Here is a 19,404-nt window from a genome sequence, read left to right on the forward strand (position 1 = left end):
TTGTCAGGCTAAATGAAACTGAACATTAATCTAGAGCAGTGCACGCATACTGTATCCACACATGTAAATGCATACATAAATACCCAACAGACAGATCCTTGCATGTGAGCAGGTTGCTTTACTGTAACCTACTGACATCTTTGGCCTTAAAGGATTACTCTCCTAACCTACATTCTGAGGATTGCTCTTTGTCAACTGTACTGAATGAGTCTTTAGATGTCTCTAACAGAGAGGTCTATATGTTTTATTTCACCCAACAAAGCTGCTCCGGTGAGGTCTCCACCCTTCACCCTCCTAAGCAAATTTTTCCCCTCTCAATGATCTTTGAAGGACAGATGCCTCTATTTTCCAGCCCCCTTCTCCCTTCAGCGTGGGGTCAGAGGATGGGGTCAACGCCAAACATCAGCATTGTTTAATGCCTTGATATTACTTTTGGTTGTTCACATTTGCAGGCAGTGTCTCACAGTGGAGTTTAGTGTTACATTCCTTTATACAGCCTCACAATAGAGATTCTCCTGTGGGCAGTTCGGCAGCTAAATGGGCGAGTGGGGAGAGGAGTGTCACCTTGATATAAATGTGGTCTGAGGCACGGCCATTGATTTGTTGAGCACCACAGGTGCCTCAGTGGTGTGTTAGAGCCTTTATCCTGCTCTCGTCTGTGCCTGTCAGCATGTAGCTGATGGGTTTCATATTACAGTTGAGTCATGAAGAATACAGTCAGTTATAATGTATATGCAATACAAAGAAGGGAGGGAGTCCTCTTTTTACGGTGGTTTTGCCCCAGCTTTTGGCATTATTTGTAAGCCATTCGAACTAAAATGCCAGTGACATTTTCCCAAAATGCAACAAATGTTCAGAAAACAGGACATTTCAGAAAGCAAAGAAAAGAAACAGAATCCACAACGTTTCCACAGTATTTTTACCTTTCTGGGGAACAAAAGTGATGGCGTTTTAGAAACAACGTTACAGCACATGTGAGGTTTCAGAAAACGCGACGAGGAAGCTTAAGCAAGATCTTTGATAAATCTAAACAAAACTTTTGTTTTCTAAAATGCTGTTGTGCTTTTGTTTCATGAACAGGGAATGATCTGGGAATGACTGTAGAGGTGGAGTTTGCATTTATTCTTGTGTATTTTTCATGCCAGTTTCTCCAGTTAATCCACATTATGCTGCTCCTGTCTCCCTTTATTATCAATAAGGTTTTAGAAATTGAATGAATTTAAGGTTCGGTCCGAAGACATTTTGAAGTAATTCTTCCAAGTTTTAAAGACCTACTAGAAATATATTATAGGCTTCATATTGGTGGATAAAAGTCGCCTTTAATTGCAGCTATACAAAAAAGGCCTAAATCTCTACCTTAAAGTGGAACTATTATGTGCATTTAAGGCTAATTTATTTTTATTTGTGAGATCAGAAGGGCTGGGATTGATCGAGTTATTGTCACAAATGGCTTTATTTACTTCAGACCGACCCTCTCCGACCCTCTCCGTAGGCTGTCAGGTCAGCCTGTGAGCAAAACGAGTGGATTGAGACTCTTCTGCATTAAGCCCCGCCTCCCGCCACTGCACTACATCGGGAGCGCGCACCGCACCTGCTTTCGCCGTCATTGTAACATCTCATAAACAAAAGGATGAGACTAATATGAATTTAATTTAAAAAAAAAAAAAAAAAAAAAAAAAAAAATACAATGTCAACACATAGCATACAGCCCTACATGTTGGAACCTGAATCAGACCCTGAAAACGAAGTGGAAAACAGCAACCCACAGCAACGAATGCAGCAGGATGTCTCTCTTTGGTAAACTCACCAGCCATCGTTGGAAATAACTTTATCCCACGTTTTCCACCCGCCTGATGTATTTGTACATGCCCTTGTTAACCAGTAGAAGGTAACCAATCACCGAACCGTATCCCCCGGGACGTCACAAGGATTTCCAAGTAGAAAAAAACTACGCGTTTTTCGTCGCCATGGAAACCGAACGGAGAGCGTGCTGGAACTCAAACTCAAACATGCGTTTAGGTGATCAAAAACGGTGCCGTTCACATGTCTGATGAGGATTCAACACTGTAACACTGTAAAAAGCTCAGAAAACTTGAAATACCATAATAGCACCCCTTTAAAAACTCCCAATAGCACCATGCGTGTCCATAAAATCCATTTTCAGTTCATCACAGCATTGCTTCTATCACGCTATGTGTCATAAATACACTTTCTAATTCTTCATCGTGAAAGGAAGACATCTTTATTACTAATCTTGATGCCTGGATGACTTTAAGCTTTCAGTTTCACATGCACTCCTCACGCTCGCATCCCATTCCCAAGAGCCCAGCGTTCCTCTTGCAAACGCTTGGGAAACTTTCAGCTAACACCAGTTCAAAGGCTGCTCAAGAGGCCTTGGTGAGTTAAAGCTCCGCCACTGGACGCTCCCACAGTAGCTTCCTTTGTGCCTGCTGTGTGACCAGCTCACTCTGTATTCCGCTCTTGCACAACTAACCCCATGTATAAATCCTCACAGCCTCGACTGAGGAGAGGAAGAAACCTCTAAAAATTTCCACCCTGTAGATTTAATTGCTTGTGACACTGATCCCAAGGTCTTAAATCAGTCCAGACAACATTTATGGGTTCATTTGTGATGGAAAAACTCATGGAAAACACTCTTGGGGAAAACTGAGCCGTGTTTTGCTGCTCGGTAAGTTCCTTGCTGATGGGTTTTTGTTGAACGAATGAAGAAAAATTATCCCTGATTATGCTTGTGTTTGTCAGTACCTGCTAGTTAGTGAATGATTAAGTACACAGAGTGCTATAAAACTGCTTGTTTGCCTTTAAGGATGACACAGGGAGCAACAAGGAGGTGTAGGAGCAGAATATTAATATCCTCCATCAATACAATCCAAAGCAGGACTGTTGTCAGGGCAGATACTTTCCCAAAACTGGCCAATACTGGTCTACCTGCAGCTTTTATGTCATTGCTATAGGGAAGTAACGCACAACAACAAACTGGTATTCCCACGTGTAATAAGTAACTTGAATGTCAGGTCTCTTTATTGTCAGGTCACTTCCTTGGCAGGATTCCAGTTTTAGCTTTTATCACAGCCAGGAGAGGAAATAAGCTGTGCGTGCAGGTGCAGGGATTAGTTAGGATTGTGCTGTTTGTTGTGCGTCTTTGCACGTGGGTTAGCCAATTTGCTGAACATTAAAGTAACAGTGGAGGAGAAAAAGACGAAACGGAAATGACACCTTGATCATCTAGTGTTTCCCTTTTGTTGTTTTCTTTACTTTTTCTATCTTTGTTTTCTAGCTTCTTTGGATTTTTTTTTAGATGTTAAAGCAGCTGTTTTAAAGGTGAAATGTCTTAAAACAGCTGGACAGATCAAATAAATATAATGAACATCTGTAAACTGATTCAATCACATTTAATTGCATCTGTTTTTGCTTTATAAGTCCAACCTTGTCCATTTCTGAAATCTGTACCCTTAAATTTCTGTCAATCCTTCATCCACAACCCACTTCCTTCCCTCTTTTCCTCATCTATGTGCTTTTTATTGCCATTTTTACAAATTCCCACTTTAAGAGCATTGAAGAAGAAAGAGCTTCCAGGAACTTGAAAGATGCCATTTTCTGTTTAAACAACCATAAAAGTCTGAAACTGAAAATAATGAAATAAACAGAAAAACACTTTCTTGTCATTACAGTTTCATTGTGGTCATTAAACAGCCCCAAATAACATAAAAAGATTCAAACATGTTGTGTACGTGGCATTGTTTTTACACCTTAATGCCATGTCTGAATAGATAGTTGGGGTGTTATGGTAGCCAGATGGCGGCTGTGGAAAACAAAAAGGAGACCAGACTGAAATTAGGAATGGACATGATTACACTACTCACAAAAAGTTAGGGATATTTGGCTTTCAGGTGAAATTTATGGAAAATGCAATATGTTCATGCTACAGTGATATAATATCATAAAAGTAAGACATTTAAGTAGAAGGATGCACTACTGATTTCCTCATCTCAAAAAATTCATTCAACACAAAAGGTAACAACAATGGTAGTTACACCACAACAAAAAATTTGAACGTCTCAATATCTCGTCATGTGCCCTTGAGCATCAATTACAGCTTGACAACGACGTCTCATGCTGTTCACAAGGCAACTTATTGCCTGCTGAGGCATGGCATCCCACTCTTCTTGAAGGGCAGCCCTCGGGTCATTGAGGTTCTGGGGTGCAGGGTTTCGAGCCTCTACACGACGGCTCAGCTGATCCCACAGGTTTTCAATGGGATTCAGGTCTGGAGAGAGTGCAGGCCATTCCATTTGAGGTACACCAGTCTCCAACAACCGTTCCCTGATGATGCGGCCTCGATGAGCAGGAGCATTGTCGTCCATGAAGATGAAATTAGGCCTGTGCTGTTCATGTAGGGGCACAATCACTGGATTAATGATGTTATTCAGGTAGTATGGGCTTGTCACTGTACCATTCACAAAGTGTAGGGCAGTTCTGTACCAAGTGGACACCCCTGCCCACACTGTAACACCGCCACCACCAAAAGCTCGCCTGGTGACAACAGTGGCTGATGCATAGCGCTCTCCCTGACGTCTCCAACATCGTTGCCGGCCATCATTTCTGCTCAGTGTGAATCGACTTTCATCAGAGAACAGCACTGAGGCCCACTGGTTCCTCGTCCAGCATAAATGCTCCCTGGCCCATGCAAGACGATGATGCCTGTGCCTGGTGGTGTGGTCAGGTACCCGTGCAGGTCGTCTAGCACGCAGACCACGCTGATGGAAACGGTTTCGAATGGTCTGACGTGACACTTGGGTGCCTCTCACCTCTCTTAAACGTGCCTGGAGTTGAGTGGCATTCATCATCCGGTTTCTCAGGGCAGTGTTCACAATGTAGCGGTCATCAGCACGGGATGTGGCCAAAGGACGTCCACTTCTAGGCCTTTCTGTGACTCTTCCAGTCTCTCCATATCTCTGTTGCAACCTGCTGATGACACTCTGTGACACTCCAAGCTCAGTGGCCACTTCTGTCTGAGAATGTCCTGTTTGAAGCATCGCAATGGCAAGGGACTGTTGTTCCATTGTTAGGTGTCGTCTTGGTCTCATGATGTCAAAATGTGAACAGCATGATGAGGACAACTGTTTAAACACCAGCTCTAATTGAACCAGGACGTTTATTGGTCAATTCAAGGATCACACACCTGCCGTGATTTTTGCCGTTAAGCTCCTTGTTAGAGAACAGCAACTTGTGCAAAATTTATTGAAACATTTAACAGTTGGACATGTGCATTTAAAAGCTTAGAGAAGATCACATTAAGTTCACCTGTACAGGTTTGAATGCATTTTAGGCTTGTTGTGAAATTTCACCCAAAAGCTGAATATCCCTAACTTTTTGTGAATAGTGTAAAAATAATCCCCTTCAAATGCCGAGCCTCTGCCCACATGCACCCCCAATGACGGCATGGTTGTTAAACAATACTTCCACTAGAATGAGATGCATAGCTTAGAGTTCATTTCTGTGTTCAGACATTAGTTTCAGAAAGCAACATGGCGGCGGTGGCGAGATCAACATAAAGTACACTCAGAAACAGACATCAGAGGCAGCACAATGGATCAGTAGCAATAGTGGTGGTCAGTGTGGTCGTTAAACCCATGGTTGCTTCGTCTTTTTCTTCTTTGTTACTTTTAATGTCTTGCATGAAGTATACAGCGCAACACTGCCCCCGCAGTTTCTAGTAGTACTGCTCCGTAGGGGTGGGGAATCGAATTGAAAAAATTGTAAATTGGGATGTTTTGCTTTATAATTTTAAAATTGATGTTTTTGTTAAAAAAAATTTTGGAAATTAAAAATAATCTATTATAACATTTTTGTCACTTTTATTGTTTGTATTGATCTGTTTACTTGTCTTCTTGGGCATTATTGCAGCAGAGTGATGGTCTGGCTACTGTGTTGTTTTTTGTTCATTGAAATGAAGAAAAATGTTGAGCAAAAAAAGTTCTGTACATGTTGCAATTTAAATCGAACCGACCCGAATAATTTCTCAGTTCTTTCTACCTTATAGAAGAATGAAGTTAATTGGGAAATTAGCACCTTTTTCAACTTTTTCAACAAGTGCAACGATTATGAATAAAAAATCTGTTTGAATCAAATCGTCACCCCAAAACTAGGAATCGATTTGAATTATGAGTTGTCGTTAGATTCACATCCCTACTGCTCGGTTTGGTGTTTATCTGTGCGTGGCTCTCTGAAAACTGATTAAAATATGCATGTAAAGGACTCAAAAGACTCTGTATGCATAATGGTGAGCATAAATTAAGCTTTAGCTAGGTTGGTGCTTCATTCACAAATCCTGATCCACTTTGCTGAGTCGTGTTTTTTTCCTTCTGCAGGATTCACAGTAAGTATGGAGCCTAAAAAGCAGTCTGTCACTGTTTCTAATTGACCTAAATGAAACTGGAACAATGTCCCTTTATTATGGAAGTGTAGAGCTGCCATCCTAATAAAAAAAAAAAAAAAAAAAAGTTGGGGGCTTATCACGTTATAACGTGATATGTTTTATTGTAAAAATGTATAATCCCTTGAATGCAGCTAAGATGAGTTTGTATTCATAGCGATTCTCGTGCTGCTCAAGTGGATCAATCAGAAATTATTATCAAGAGGACTTGACTCATTCTTCCTTCTGGACAGATCCATAACTTTTAAAATGGCCCTTAAAGTACACATACTTATCACAATGTCATCCAAAGTAATTAAAAGCAGCAAAATTTCACCATGTCTTAACCTAGGTTTGAAGTCAAACTCTATCAAGTGCTGTAAATGAGCCATTTGTGATCTCCTATCCACACCGCCCCCCCCCCCCCCCCCCCCCCCCCACACACACACACACACACACACACACAATTTCCTTATCTAAAGTTGAAAATGCCCAAATTCACGTTCTAAAACATATCATGTTATAACGTGATACATTTCATGTCTTTACAATATAACTATCACGTTATAACGTGATAAGGAGCCAAGTTTTTTTTATTAAGAGGACAGCTCTACACTTCCATACTTTATTATGCATGTATGCAGGCTTATTTTATTTCCAGTCACTACGCTAGCTATATTGTGAGTTTGCATGTTATGTCTGCAGCACATTCCAGTTCGAGTGGGTTCAAGGTGGGAAAACTGCCTTTTCCAACCAACAGTTCATTTGCTTTTCAGCCAACATTTAACATGCAAAGTGGAGTCTTTGAACCCGATGCTGAGTTATTAATGAAGTAGGGTCCGTTTCTACAACCCTCCTAATCCGCAAGATCTCCACGTGCTTCCTGACCACTGATCGGTTTAGTGATTCATTGATAGGACTCCGTGTGAGTAAGACTAACCAAACCGAAGCCAAGTTGCACCTCCTGGATTTCTTGATCTCCACAAGTGTGTTTGGGCATCAGCAAAGCAGTGTGTAACTTTCCTGACTCTTCTAACACATTCCTCGGCTCTGATGTCAGCAGCTGTCTGAGTGGGGATATTTATTGTCTGAGTTTGAGGTTTATCAAGTGTGGGATGGAGGTGTGGGGGGTGGGCGCTGAAGGTTTGTGTGCAGAGAAGAGAGGGGGGTTGTGTGTTGTCAGTCTGTATGATCTGCCCTACTTGTGAAGCTTTGATTCATGCCTGGACGGGCCCTAACCTCAGCTCTGTTTGTAAATCCCACCTGCATGTGGTTGCAGCTGGAGGGACGAATGTCTGGGAAGGTGTGAGACACGTCTGTCTGCTGCTTTTGTCCAGAACCAAAGCCCAGCTGTCATGGCATGCGGCGCAGCCCCAGTCTGGTTTACACAACTTAACCGATTACAAAATCTCCACTGAAGTATCTTGTGGTTTTGACATTGTGCAAGGCCAATTTAACCCAGACTCAAGAAATGTGGGAAGACGTTTGACACATTTCTTGAACCAATTAGGTCTCGGAGTTTCCGTCAAAAACACAAAACAACATTCAAAACACTGATGGGGAAGTCGAAGTAGCTCTGCTAAAGCAGCTTTAATTCATATCAATTCTGCATGAGAAACATGCAAAATTCCTTACAAATAGAGTTTGGGAATGCCTTGGAAAGGAATTCTGCATGCAGATTTACAAAGAAACCAGGAAAATTTAAAGCAAGTGCTTGTAAGAAAGCCTGGATGCAAAAAGAAACACTCATTTTCCTGCTATGTATTTAAAAAAAAACCAAAATATCCCAAATCACAGCCTGAGGTTGTTGGTTTCAAGCGCAGAGACAAACTGTCGTTCTTTTCTCTCTCCACCAGACGTGAACAGAGGTCCCTGCAGCTCGATAACCCCCCCACTGGAAGCATGGTAGAACCAGCCGACAGGCCGTCCACAGCCGGGCAGAGGCTGGGCGCCCCTGAAAGCTTTGGAGTGTCCACCCTGGAGCCAGGCATGCGCCCCCCAACGCAGCCGCCGGGGCGACAAGTGTCTATAAGGGTTCAGATGCTCGATGACACGCAGGAAGTCTTCCAGATTTCGGTGAGTAATGTCTTTTATCCTGGTTGGTTTAATTTGGATGTAACAGGAAAACTTTTTGGTGCTATTTTTTATTTTTTTACATCTGTTGCACGGTCACCTTGAAGCCCTGTCTTGTCGACACGTTGCGGTTTGTAGTCGAAATTCCGATCCACCTTCCCTCTTTTTTTTCATGTCAATCAAAGACATTGCGTTGCATCAATGACAGACGCAAATCTGCAGGGGGAAAAAAAAAAACACAGGAAATTATTTATCACTGAAGATATTCAAATGTTTTTTTTCCTTCACGTGATCCACCGATGGGCTTCATTCACCTTAAGGCTTATCTCAGATTTCCACTTCCTGGAGATACACAGGAAGCAGGACAGAAGCCAGCTTCCTGTCTGAGCACACCACACCTACAGACCCCTGATCCTGCTTCGCAGACTGAATTCTTACCCTGCTTTTTAGTCTGTCCAAGCAGCATCTGCTTCTCTTGGCTCTGATTTGACACTGACAGCTTCCCCACCTAATGCATACATGCTCATATGGCTTATATACAATAGGTGGTCCTCCATCTGCCACCAGCTTTCCATTTCTACTCACCGCCTGCTTTAAACCTTATTTAACGAGTCACTCACGCAACTGTGTCTAGCTTGTATGCACCGTGCTGGCTCTGAAAGCACATGCATGTGTTTTAAACCTGTCAGCAGAGTTTGTTTGCACAAGCGTCTGTTTGTGTGTGTGTGCACTCTAATGCTGTTTGGAGAGGCTTCCTCTGAGATCGCCAGTCGCTTTAATGACATTGGTGCTGCCACGGCGCATCGGCTTGTCGTCTTGTCGTCTTGAGTTTCCGATTTGCTGACATGGAGTCTGCTTTCCTGCCATGCTCAGCAGTGTGCGTGCCTTTAAAAACCCCGTCTGCTGTATTATCAGATCGGGGGAGTTTCTGTGATGCTAATTTAGAAAGAATCCAGCGTTGTTGAGCATCCAGAGCCGTAATTGGCTCTTTTGAAAATGCCAAGAATGTACGTGGCTGCTGGTGCTTGAGGATGTGGCTTAGAGGACAGTTGAGCGGAGGGCTGGGATCTGGTGTTTAGAAGAAGAATGACCAGACCGAAGCTCTCTGTGGCTCTCTGCAGGACAGCAGCCGTTCCAATGAGAGCGATCTCTGCTGTTTCCGATGCCTCTACATCCAACAGTCACAAGCAGAGGGGGAGGATGTCTGGGGAACGTATTTAGATGGGATTGTTTGCTGTGGCATGAGCTAAACGTGAACCAGCAGTTGCAACCATGAGAGTACAGGAGAGAAAATGAAGAAGAGAGAGAGAGAGAGACCAAATCAATGCAATTAACGCAACCGTTGTTGGTGCGTTGGTGCAAACAAGCGAGCCATTGTGTGTTCAGCTGTCTCACCTAATCTGCCTTCTTTTTGCTACAATGCTTTCCACTGTATTAGCACAGTAGGTGCAGTCTAATGTGTGAATCAAGAGATAAGCCTGCAGCTCACACCCGCGTTGGCGTTCGATGGGATATTTTTGTTACTTCATGGAGACAAAGTGGGAAGCAGCTCATCAACCAGCTTGTTATCCTGAAACCTCAGGCAGGAGGCTACAGAGCAGCTGCTGTCACCATGACATGTTCAAATCATCATTATTTGTTTGTTTTCTTTTACATTTCAAGTAGAAAAGTTTGCATATTGTGGTGATATTGGAGAGTCGATTCAGGACACATGGGAACGGATTTTTACATTGGTGGAGGTTTGCATATGCGTTGTCTTCCATTTTTTAAATCTTTGTTTAGAATAAATTCAAGTCGTTCTTTTTCTTTTAGGGGTCGTGGCTCAAAAAGGAAGCACTACTCTCTGCTACTTAGCTACAAATCATTTTTAGTGACATATTTTTTATTAATTTATTTTACACATATATACTTACTCTGCTACTTCCTCTCCTTGCTAAGATATATTTTATTAATGCAAAGTGGCCTTGTGCGGAGAGATGCATAAAATGTCCAGTTCACTGTGATCTTGGCGACATGCAAATGGCACGGCCTTTACCCGTAAATGCATTTGCAAGGAATCTTTATTGTAATTATTCATTTTTTCAATTATGTCTGCATTAATGGCATTTTATTGCAGCAAACAGTAAGAACGAAAACTGCAATGGGCACCCAGCTGAGTGACATTAGCATGAAAATGGAAGTAGATGTGCGCGTCTTTCAGATTGTGTGGCTGTCGACATGGTTTGTTTACAGTCCGCCGCTCCCTTGGGGGAAACAGGTTTGTTTTTGTTCAATTATTGGACAATTGAGAGTAAATTTAAGACTTCAGTCATTTGCAGGAGTTGATTATATGAGCAACTTGGGTCTGTAAATTCTGTATCATCACATCAGGTGGGAATGTAAACATTGTTCGGTAAGATGACTTGACTCAGCTTCGATTCCCGCGCGGGGAACCCAACAAACTGGGCATTAATCTCTGAAAAGAAACATTTGATTAATGTTAGATGCTCTTTTTCTTTTTTTTTTTTTGTCCTCTAACCAAAGTGTTGTTTGAGTGCATTACATTAATAAAACATTGTGACATGACTTTGGCACTTACTGCCTGAGTGACTACTGCTGACACACACACACACACACACACACACACACACACACACACACACACACATACATCCTTGTGTTGTTGTTTGAAGGAGAAAACCTATTTTATTTTAACAAATTTTGTTCCCCATAAAGATTTTGGACCCCTTGAGAAAAGTGTTTCTTTCTTTTTAATCCCACAAATGTTGTGAATTAAACATGAACACACTTGCAGCCGTACATGGAGGCTGCGTTAGTTATGTGAAATTGGGGCTGCACGGTGGAGGCGTGTGTTTACTCCCACCTGCTAAATAATTGAACGTGGAGTGGATGCGCCCGTTGTGCATACGTGTGCATGTTTTCATGACCACTATGGGGCTTCACCGACCTTGTCATGACCAGCAGTCTTTACGGCGACTTGATGAATCACTTCAGGAGTCATGATTAGGAAAATGAATGCAGTCTCCTGGTAAGGATTGCTGGGAAAAATCTCACGTGTGTGTTTGCAGGAATAATAATTAAAGCAGCATGTTTGTTACTTGTTGTCCTTCTGTTTCTATGTGAATGAGACCGTTCACCAAGCCCTTTGTGGATCATTTCACTATAAATGCATTTGTTTCCAGTGTTTAATGGAGACGCACGCGCTGAATGGCCTTCTAGAGACAAATTCAGCCCTCCTTTTCATGTGTACACTTTTGACCCTGTCCTTTGATCGTTTCCTTAAATGTCGGAAAGTGAAATTTCTTGAATGGCAAGCGTCTAAAACCTCCTGTTACACATTGTGTCAGCTCTTTGTATCGCTAATCCGTGGCTGAAAATAATCCACAGCAAATACGCTGTTTAATCTTCCATTAAAGCGTATTTTCTGCAGTTGTCTTTAATAGGAACAAACAGATCTGAAGAAGCTTGAAGGTAATTCGATGGTGCAAGTCAGAACTAGCCAAATCGGATGAGAAAGACACTGTTTTGTTCGCATTGACTCGGCTTACCTGTCTTTTTTTCTTTTTTTATCTGAACGGTTTATAAATTTGCATATTGCTTCCAAGCATTTCACGCTCTTGATGTAGCTGAAGCCTTCTACATGCGGGCGTAATTTATGATGTCCCGCTTATTCCCTGGAGATCAGTTGAGCTTGTCCTCTATGGACCTCCCCTTACAAAGAAACCTCATTTGTTCGCGTCACGCTTTGGAGACATCAGATGGTTTAAAACCTGGACAAATGAATCTGTCGCTCTTTCTTCCCTTTTTTTCATCGTGTCAGAGAAGATCTGCTGTTGACTGTGCCGTAATTTCTCGCCGATCTGTCCGTCACTGGTGTGCGATTGGTTGTTCAGCGGACTTACTTGACCTTAATCCTTGTAAGACCAATATATACACACCAAGATTGACTTCTTCAGTGGATGACAGGGGGTTTAAAATGGCACCATCTGACAGTATCAGGAAGAGAAAGGGGGTGTGGTTTTGCGGGAGTTGTGCATGTTCTGGTGCAACCAGATCACTGACGATTTTAGCTGCATTATTGGATTGGGGCTTTATGATGTGGATCACTCTTGACCTAAGCTGTGTGTGTGTGTGTGTGTGTGTGTGTGTGTGCGCGCGCGCGTGTGTGTGTGTTTAAATAAAACAGAGCTGCAGAAAGATATAGCGCACCAGAAGGGGGAGGGGTATGAGGATTAAGGTGATAGATCTGCTTTATAGACAACATCATTTGATGAAGTAGCAGTCCTCAAGGCCTATGATAAATAAGCGACGAGTCCCCTGCCATGTTTTGCAGGAACACACACAAGCACACACACTCTTCTTAGCTTCGATATGGAGTTGACATTTTAAATGGATGGGCTTTTGTGCGTTCTGCTGCCTGGGGAATAAATGTGGCGAACAGATATGAAAAAGAGAGAGAGAGAGGCAGCTAGTTTACTATTTGAAAAGAGTTGTAATGAGGAGAGGAAGCATTTAAATGATGACTTTTATTTTCCTCTTTAAATATAGGGTTTCCTCTTAGATTGAATACATGTATATACCGTTTGAATCATATGTTGGCCAAAAAGTGAAATCTAGAGTTCTTTACTTTGCAAAAAGCCCATTTGTGGGCCAACTATATGTCATCCCCCTCCACAACTGAGGCACGAGTATCTCATTGTTGTGCTCCTACCACAGAGACTTTGGCTCTTAACACGAGTAGAGGAAATTGGTTTTGCAAGCTTATATTAGAGAAATACCATGCAGAGATCTGATGGTTATAATTTCACCCAGTCTTGGATGGTTTTAAACTTAGTTTTTTCCAATTCAGAGTCTTTGAGGATGCAGAGACAACATATCTGAACAATGATTGTTCACCACAGAGTTCATATCTAAACCTAAACGAGAATCTTTGCGACGTGCATGGAGAAAACTTAATGCAGTAGCATAACTGTCTAATAATCAGTCCAAGATCTTATGTTAAAATGACTGCAGCTCTGTTGGCATTGCATAAGGTCATCCAAACGATGCCACGGTGAATGCATGCTGTAATTAAAACTATGTGAGTTCCATAACGTTATTTCTGTTACACAACCTCAGATGTCTGACTTTTCAAGCTCAGACAAAAAAATGCACAATTTCCAGCTACAAAATTACAGTGCTAGATCTGCTCCACTTCTTGTGTTTGTTTCTTTGCTATATGGTGTGACAACAACAAAAGACAAAAGCCGATAACAACTAAACGACCAGATGCCTCTTCACCGTGTGTTCCTCTGCCATCATGCTTGCGTTGTTTGGTTCTGTTTTGGTTATCCAGACGCACATGGTTGTAATAAAGTAGCCAGCTGGACTTGAGTTGTCAGAGAAAGCACTATGTTTGCACAGTAATTTACCATGAAGCACTTTCAAACTCAGCTATTTTTTCCCCCAGACGTTTACATTGTAAACGGAAGAAAGACACAAGAGAAATTCTGTGTTTTGAAGCTTTGATTCAAACCAGTTGTGTGTCTTTATGTCTAATACCGTTGGCATGAGTCCTGGCTACTAGGTTTCAGCGGTTTGAGTGCGTGGGAAGAGCTAAGGTGATATTTAAAGAGAGTAAAGTGTAGTTATTTCAGGGTGAGGCTGAAACGCTGGGTCTGTCATTTCTGAGTTTATGACTTCTTTTCTCCCTCTTTCGAATAAAGCTTAGGCGGCTTAATTTATCATGTTATTCAGAGATCTGCTGTTTGTGTGCCAAAGCTTTGAGATTTTCTTCTTAATCTTTTGCTGTAACATGTTAGATTAACATTGATGCCGTTTATATGAGCTCACAGTGGGCGTTTTGAAGCACATCATACAGATTTGAGTGTTTACAGGCATGAACATAAACATGGAGCTGATGTTTGTTGGTCATAACGTTTATCAAAGTCCTGCTGTAATAGATATTTAATCAGATTTGTAGTCGCAATATCCTCCCCTTAATTACTGTCTCACAGATGAGAAAAAACTTGTGTTTTCCCTCTGTGAAGGTAACTTATAATGCTTACCAGTTGAATCAGTCTCTAGTGTAAAACGTCTTAAAGAAGTGCCACATACTGCATAAAAGTCAAACAATATTTCTTTTATATGAAGAATATACACTCACTGGCCACTTTTTGGGTAAGCCTTGCTCGTACTGGGTTGGACCCCTTTTTGCCTTCAGAACTGCTTCATATTTCTTGGCGTATCATCAAAGTGTTGGAAACATTGCTCTGAGAATTTGCTCCGTATTGACATAACAGCATCACACAGTTGCAGAAGGTTTGTTTGATTCACATCCATTTGCAGGCTCCTGTTCCACCAGATCCCAAAGAGGCTCTGTCGGATTCATATCTGCTGACTTTGGAGGTCATTATTGTCAGTTTCAAGAAACTAGTAGAGTTGACATAGTGCATTATCCTGCAGGTAGTAGAAATCAGAGGATTGTCAGCACCAAAACTCAGGTAGGCTGTGGTGTTTAAATGGCACTCAGTTGGCGATAGGCAAACATCCTCGACACCACCAACAGCCTGAACCGCTGCGACAAGATGGAGCAATGCTTTCATGTTGTTTCCACCAAATTTTGACCTGAGCATCTGAATGTTGTAGCTGCAATCAAGACTCATTAGATCAGTTTCCCATCTTATGTTGTCCAGTGAAGTGAGTCTATTTGAATTAGGGCCACAACTAACAATTATTTTAATAGTCGACTAATCTGTAAATAATTTTTTCGATTAGTCGATTAGTCACGATTATTTCTGTCACGCCCACCATCTGTGCTCTCAGTTGACGCAGCTCTTATTACAAGCTCTAGTATGTTTTAGCCCACTCTCTTCATTTGCATCATATGAATGTCACCCTGATTCCCAGTCAGTCACAACATAATGTCCTTTAGTAAGTTAAAAGAATGACTTCTGAACCACTTGAATATTAAATTTAAGCTCAACAGCTTATTACTAATTTATTTTCAAACATTCAAACTTAGCTATAGTGTCATATCCAAGCTGTACAGAATTTGCCCCAAAAAGAAAACAAAAAAAAGAAATATTTTAACATCTTAATTTTGCATTGAAATGATTATTTACATCTTGAAAAAGCCTGTTTTGTAAGGTAAACAAGGGCCAGAATCCTTTAAAAAATTCTTAAATCCAAACGGTGATCCTGATCACCACCATTTACAACTACTGACAATTTCATGAAAATCTATCCATAGCTTTTTGATTTATCTTGAACACAAACAAACAGATAAACACAGGTAAAAACATAACCTCTTTGGCAGAGGTAACAACAGCACATCACTGCTCGCTAATGCTAACTTTGCCATCCGGAATGCTGGAAACCATGACTCTGGGGTGCTTTCGTTTCAGATGCTCAAATGACTGTTGTGCTGCCATGGTATGCCAACTCTGCTTGGCAGACTACACATTTCACCTGTTTGGGATATTTCACGCTAAACAAAGTGTCAAACTTTGGAAATCGGTTGCGCCATCGTCAGTTTGTTCTTCGTTGTTTAAACAAAGACACTGCACAAAATGACAATACTGTCCCCAGCTCTTCCTGTGGTGCGTTGCCTCATTTGCTTGGTGTTTAGTTCTTATACTGTCTGAAAAGGCGTGGTTGGTAAACGGCGTTAAGTTGTCTGGCGCAGCATTTTATTAGAAAAGCCGTAATGGGTGTTATAATGCGATGAAAATGAAATTTCGCGTTGATGAATTTTCCTTGTCAACTTTGTCAACAAATTGTTGCAGCCTTAATGTGAACTGCGGTTTCCTGTTCTGAGCTCACAGGAGTGAAAACCATTTGAACAGGTATGCCTCATGGCAGGGGATGGTGTACTTCGTTATGTTGCAACAGATGAAACACAAAAAATACTTTAAAGTTATGTAGTCTAATAATAAGTTGCTTGACCACTGGCTAAACCAAGCGGCAACCTCCTGGGGTAAAAAGTGAAGACTATGCAGAGGTGCAAAACTTGCAGTTCCCCCCCTTATCCACTAGGGGCTCCAAAACAGAGCAAATCCCCCATAGACTCTCATGTTAAAAAGACCAACTTCACATCAGAAAAAACATGTTTACAGACTGGTTCAAAAATCCATTTTTGTTTTTAGTAGGTTAGGTTTACCTTCATGACAACTGTGGGGGGAGTGAATTTTTTTTCTAACTCGCCCGTTTAACAGTAGTTGTAATTTGAAATTCTGCATATTTAAGGGCGTGTCCTTATGATTGACAGGTACCCGATCTCCCGCTTCAAGTAAGAAGAACGTAGAACAGCTGCAGTTTTTAGCTGGTTAACAATGTGACTTAGCTTTAGCCCGCTTACCTCTGTTAGCTGGTTAGCTCCTGTTCGCTCTGAGTTACCTCGGTTAGCTCTTAGCTACAGAAAGCTCGGAGGTCGCTTGATGTCAATCATCATCCACCGCCACGCTCACAGTGCCCCTCGACACACATGACCCTGCAAAGATGGCGATGGTAGGAACTGCCCACCGAGCTTCAATTCAGCTCTTCAGAAACCTGTGGGTAACATCACGGAGGCTCCGTCCATCTATAGTCCATATATAGTCTATGGGTTAAACACAAGTATGTCTGATTCAGTTTTCCTCGTGGGTCACCAGCTGGTGATGCTGCTGCATTATCATGTTATCTTTTTAACAGAATATCAGATATGCCTTCAAATGATGTTGGAGTTAATCAGTGTCTTTACTTTTAAGGGAAAAAATAAAATATTATAACTGATCCTGATAACTAATATTTAGTATGGATTCTTCATTATTTAAACAATTAAAAAAAAAAATTCTCATCATTTATCTAGTACTTCTTATTTTGGTTTCTGTCTCTTAAGGGTCAAAGTATCATCCTGCTTTAATTTGTTATCAAGATAGTTTACTTTTTCCTATCATCTTCATCATTCACGAGGCATTTTACAACATGCATCACATTGATGTCATAAAGTAAAGGAAGTAATACCTCGACAACAAAATGAGGTGTTGTAGGTTTTAAAGAGAACAAATGCTTTAAGTGCAGAATTAAGCTCTTTAAAATTTGTAAAACTTTTTGTTTTTATTTTCTGGTAACTGAAAAACACCAGCTGTAACAGGGGATCTCGGATTGACTGCAAAGGAAAAATACCACATTAAAACACATTTTAAAACATAAAATTCACACATTAAAAATGCTGAATATCTGATAGAATAATGTAGAATAATTACACAGGTTGATAAATTGATAACTCTTAAAATTGGCGTTTTCATTACGCTTTAAAATACATGAACATGCTAATGTGAACTTGGTTTGCTAGCTAGTTAGCTGCAAATTGTCAGAACTGCTGACTAATTTATAGGTAGTTTTCCAGAAATAGGAAGATTTTGTTGACTCATTCATGAAGTGAAATACTTTATCTTTTTGTTTAATGAAAGTTTTTCTACAAATTGTTAAATCTGTCTTCTTCAGTTAAAAAAACAAACAAAAAACATGCACTATATAGCTTGCTAGCTTCAACATGATTAACTTACATAATAGCACTTAGCTAAAGGTTGTTCCCACCGTCATATTGGCCAAATGTAAAAAAGGGAAATCTATTTAGTTAATTTCTGATAGTTAGCTCAGCTGTTGAAAGTTTAAAGACTAGTTTGAGTCTCATACTGAAGAAATGTGCTGTGTTATGTAATGACTGGCGTTTGCTGTCTCATTCCTGTGGTCCAAGACCTCAAAGAGGGTCATCTGACAGTGAATGGGCTCACTTTTAAACCACTTCTTTGTGTCGCTTCTTTCCGTCTTTGACCTGCCAGAAGTGCAAATTCAGATCATTTTGCCATGGGGCTCAGTGAGGCAGCATCCTGTTAACTAGATGATGCAGTTGCACTTTTTCCTCAGTTTTCTCACCAGTTCTGAAAGATACTGTGGAAGCACAAATTTTTCTAACTTTGCTGTCGAGGTGAGTTTGTGCATGTTGAGCCACGTGGAACCATTTAAACGTGCTGAGTTCAAAGACGGGGCCATAGACAGAGCTGCCCTCAAGCGAGGAAGGAAGGAATGATACGAGACGGCAAGATTATTGCTCGTGAGTAGAACAGTGTTCCTTATGGAGAGACAATTACTGAGAGATTGTTTCTAAACGAGAACAGAAAGGGAGGGGGTTAGGAAAGAAATGAGGAGGGCCCCATTGAGGGACGAAAGGGAGATGCGGTGTTGCATTCACAATAGTGGAAAAAGAGACACGCATCCGTCTCCCACAGAAGCCAGTGAATGAGCAAACACTGGCCGCTCTGCTTGGCTGCAGATCACGTTTTGGTGTGTATGTGACTGCAGTGAAAGAGGTCCCCAGTGAGGAGGTTGAACAGTGGAAGAGCTGGGCCTCTTTCAGGGTAATGACTGTACCCCAGCTTCAGTGTGCTGCACAAAACCACCATACCAATTAAATAGTTATTGAGGATTACAAACGTTGGTTTAGAGCAACTTGCAGTAACTGTTGAAGTGGGCTTGTGGTGAAGATTTCACTGCTGTTTGCACAAGTTGATCTGGTTGTTTTAACCCTGAATATAAAGTGGTCATTAAAACTTGTGTTCGACAGGTGATGCGGTGTTTTTTTTTTCATGCTTAATAGCTTTTTAACAGCATATAAGAGAATAAGATGTAGCAAAGAGCCAGTGACAAACGCTTCGGTCTTACAATTAACATCAAACTAACTTTATAACTTTAGCTGCGGCTTAAGAACAACCAGCAACGGCAACGTGTCACATGGCTGAAGGAAAGTCAGACATTAGAACAGCGGCCGTGTGACAGGTGTGGGAGCAGGGTGGGAGGTGAAACATCATCTGTAACGGCAGTGCAGGATGCAGCTGAGGCAGACAGAGCTTGTGAACATGCAGCTGTCTGCACCA

At 41.4% G+C, this 19,404-nt stretch overlaps 1 protein-coding gene across 1 annotated transcript in view; it reads left to right on the top strand.

Moving 5' to 3' along the window:
- Window positions 1-19,404, top strand: part of LOC306774220 (FERM, ARHGEF and pleckstrin domain-containing protein 1-like) — a 64,774-nt gene that overhangs the window by 513 nt on the left and 44,857 nt on the right. The window contains exon 2 of the mRNA XM_079264210.1: window positions 8,293-8,512. Coding sequence (XP_079120336.1) covers window positions 8,339-8,512 — 174 coding nt within the window. The 5' untranslated portion in view covers window positions 8,293-8,338. The remainder of the gene's footprint in view (window positions 1-8,292; window positions 8,513-19,404) is intronic.

This window comes from Telmatherina bonti (assembly GCF_933228915.1).
Source record: "Telmatherina bonti genome assembly, chromosome: 24".
Classification (NCBI taxonomy): Eukaryota; Metazoa; Chordata; class Actinopteri; order Atheriniformes; family Telmatherinidae; genus Telmatherina; species Telmatherina bonti.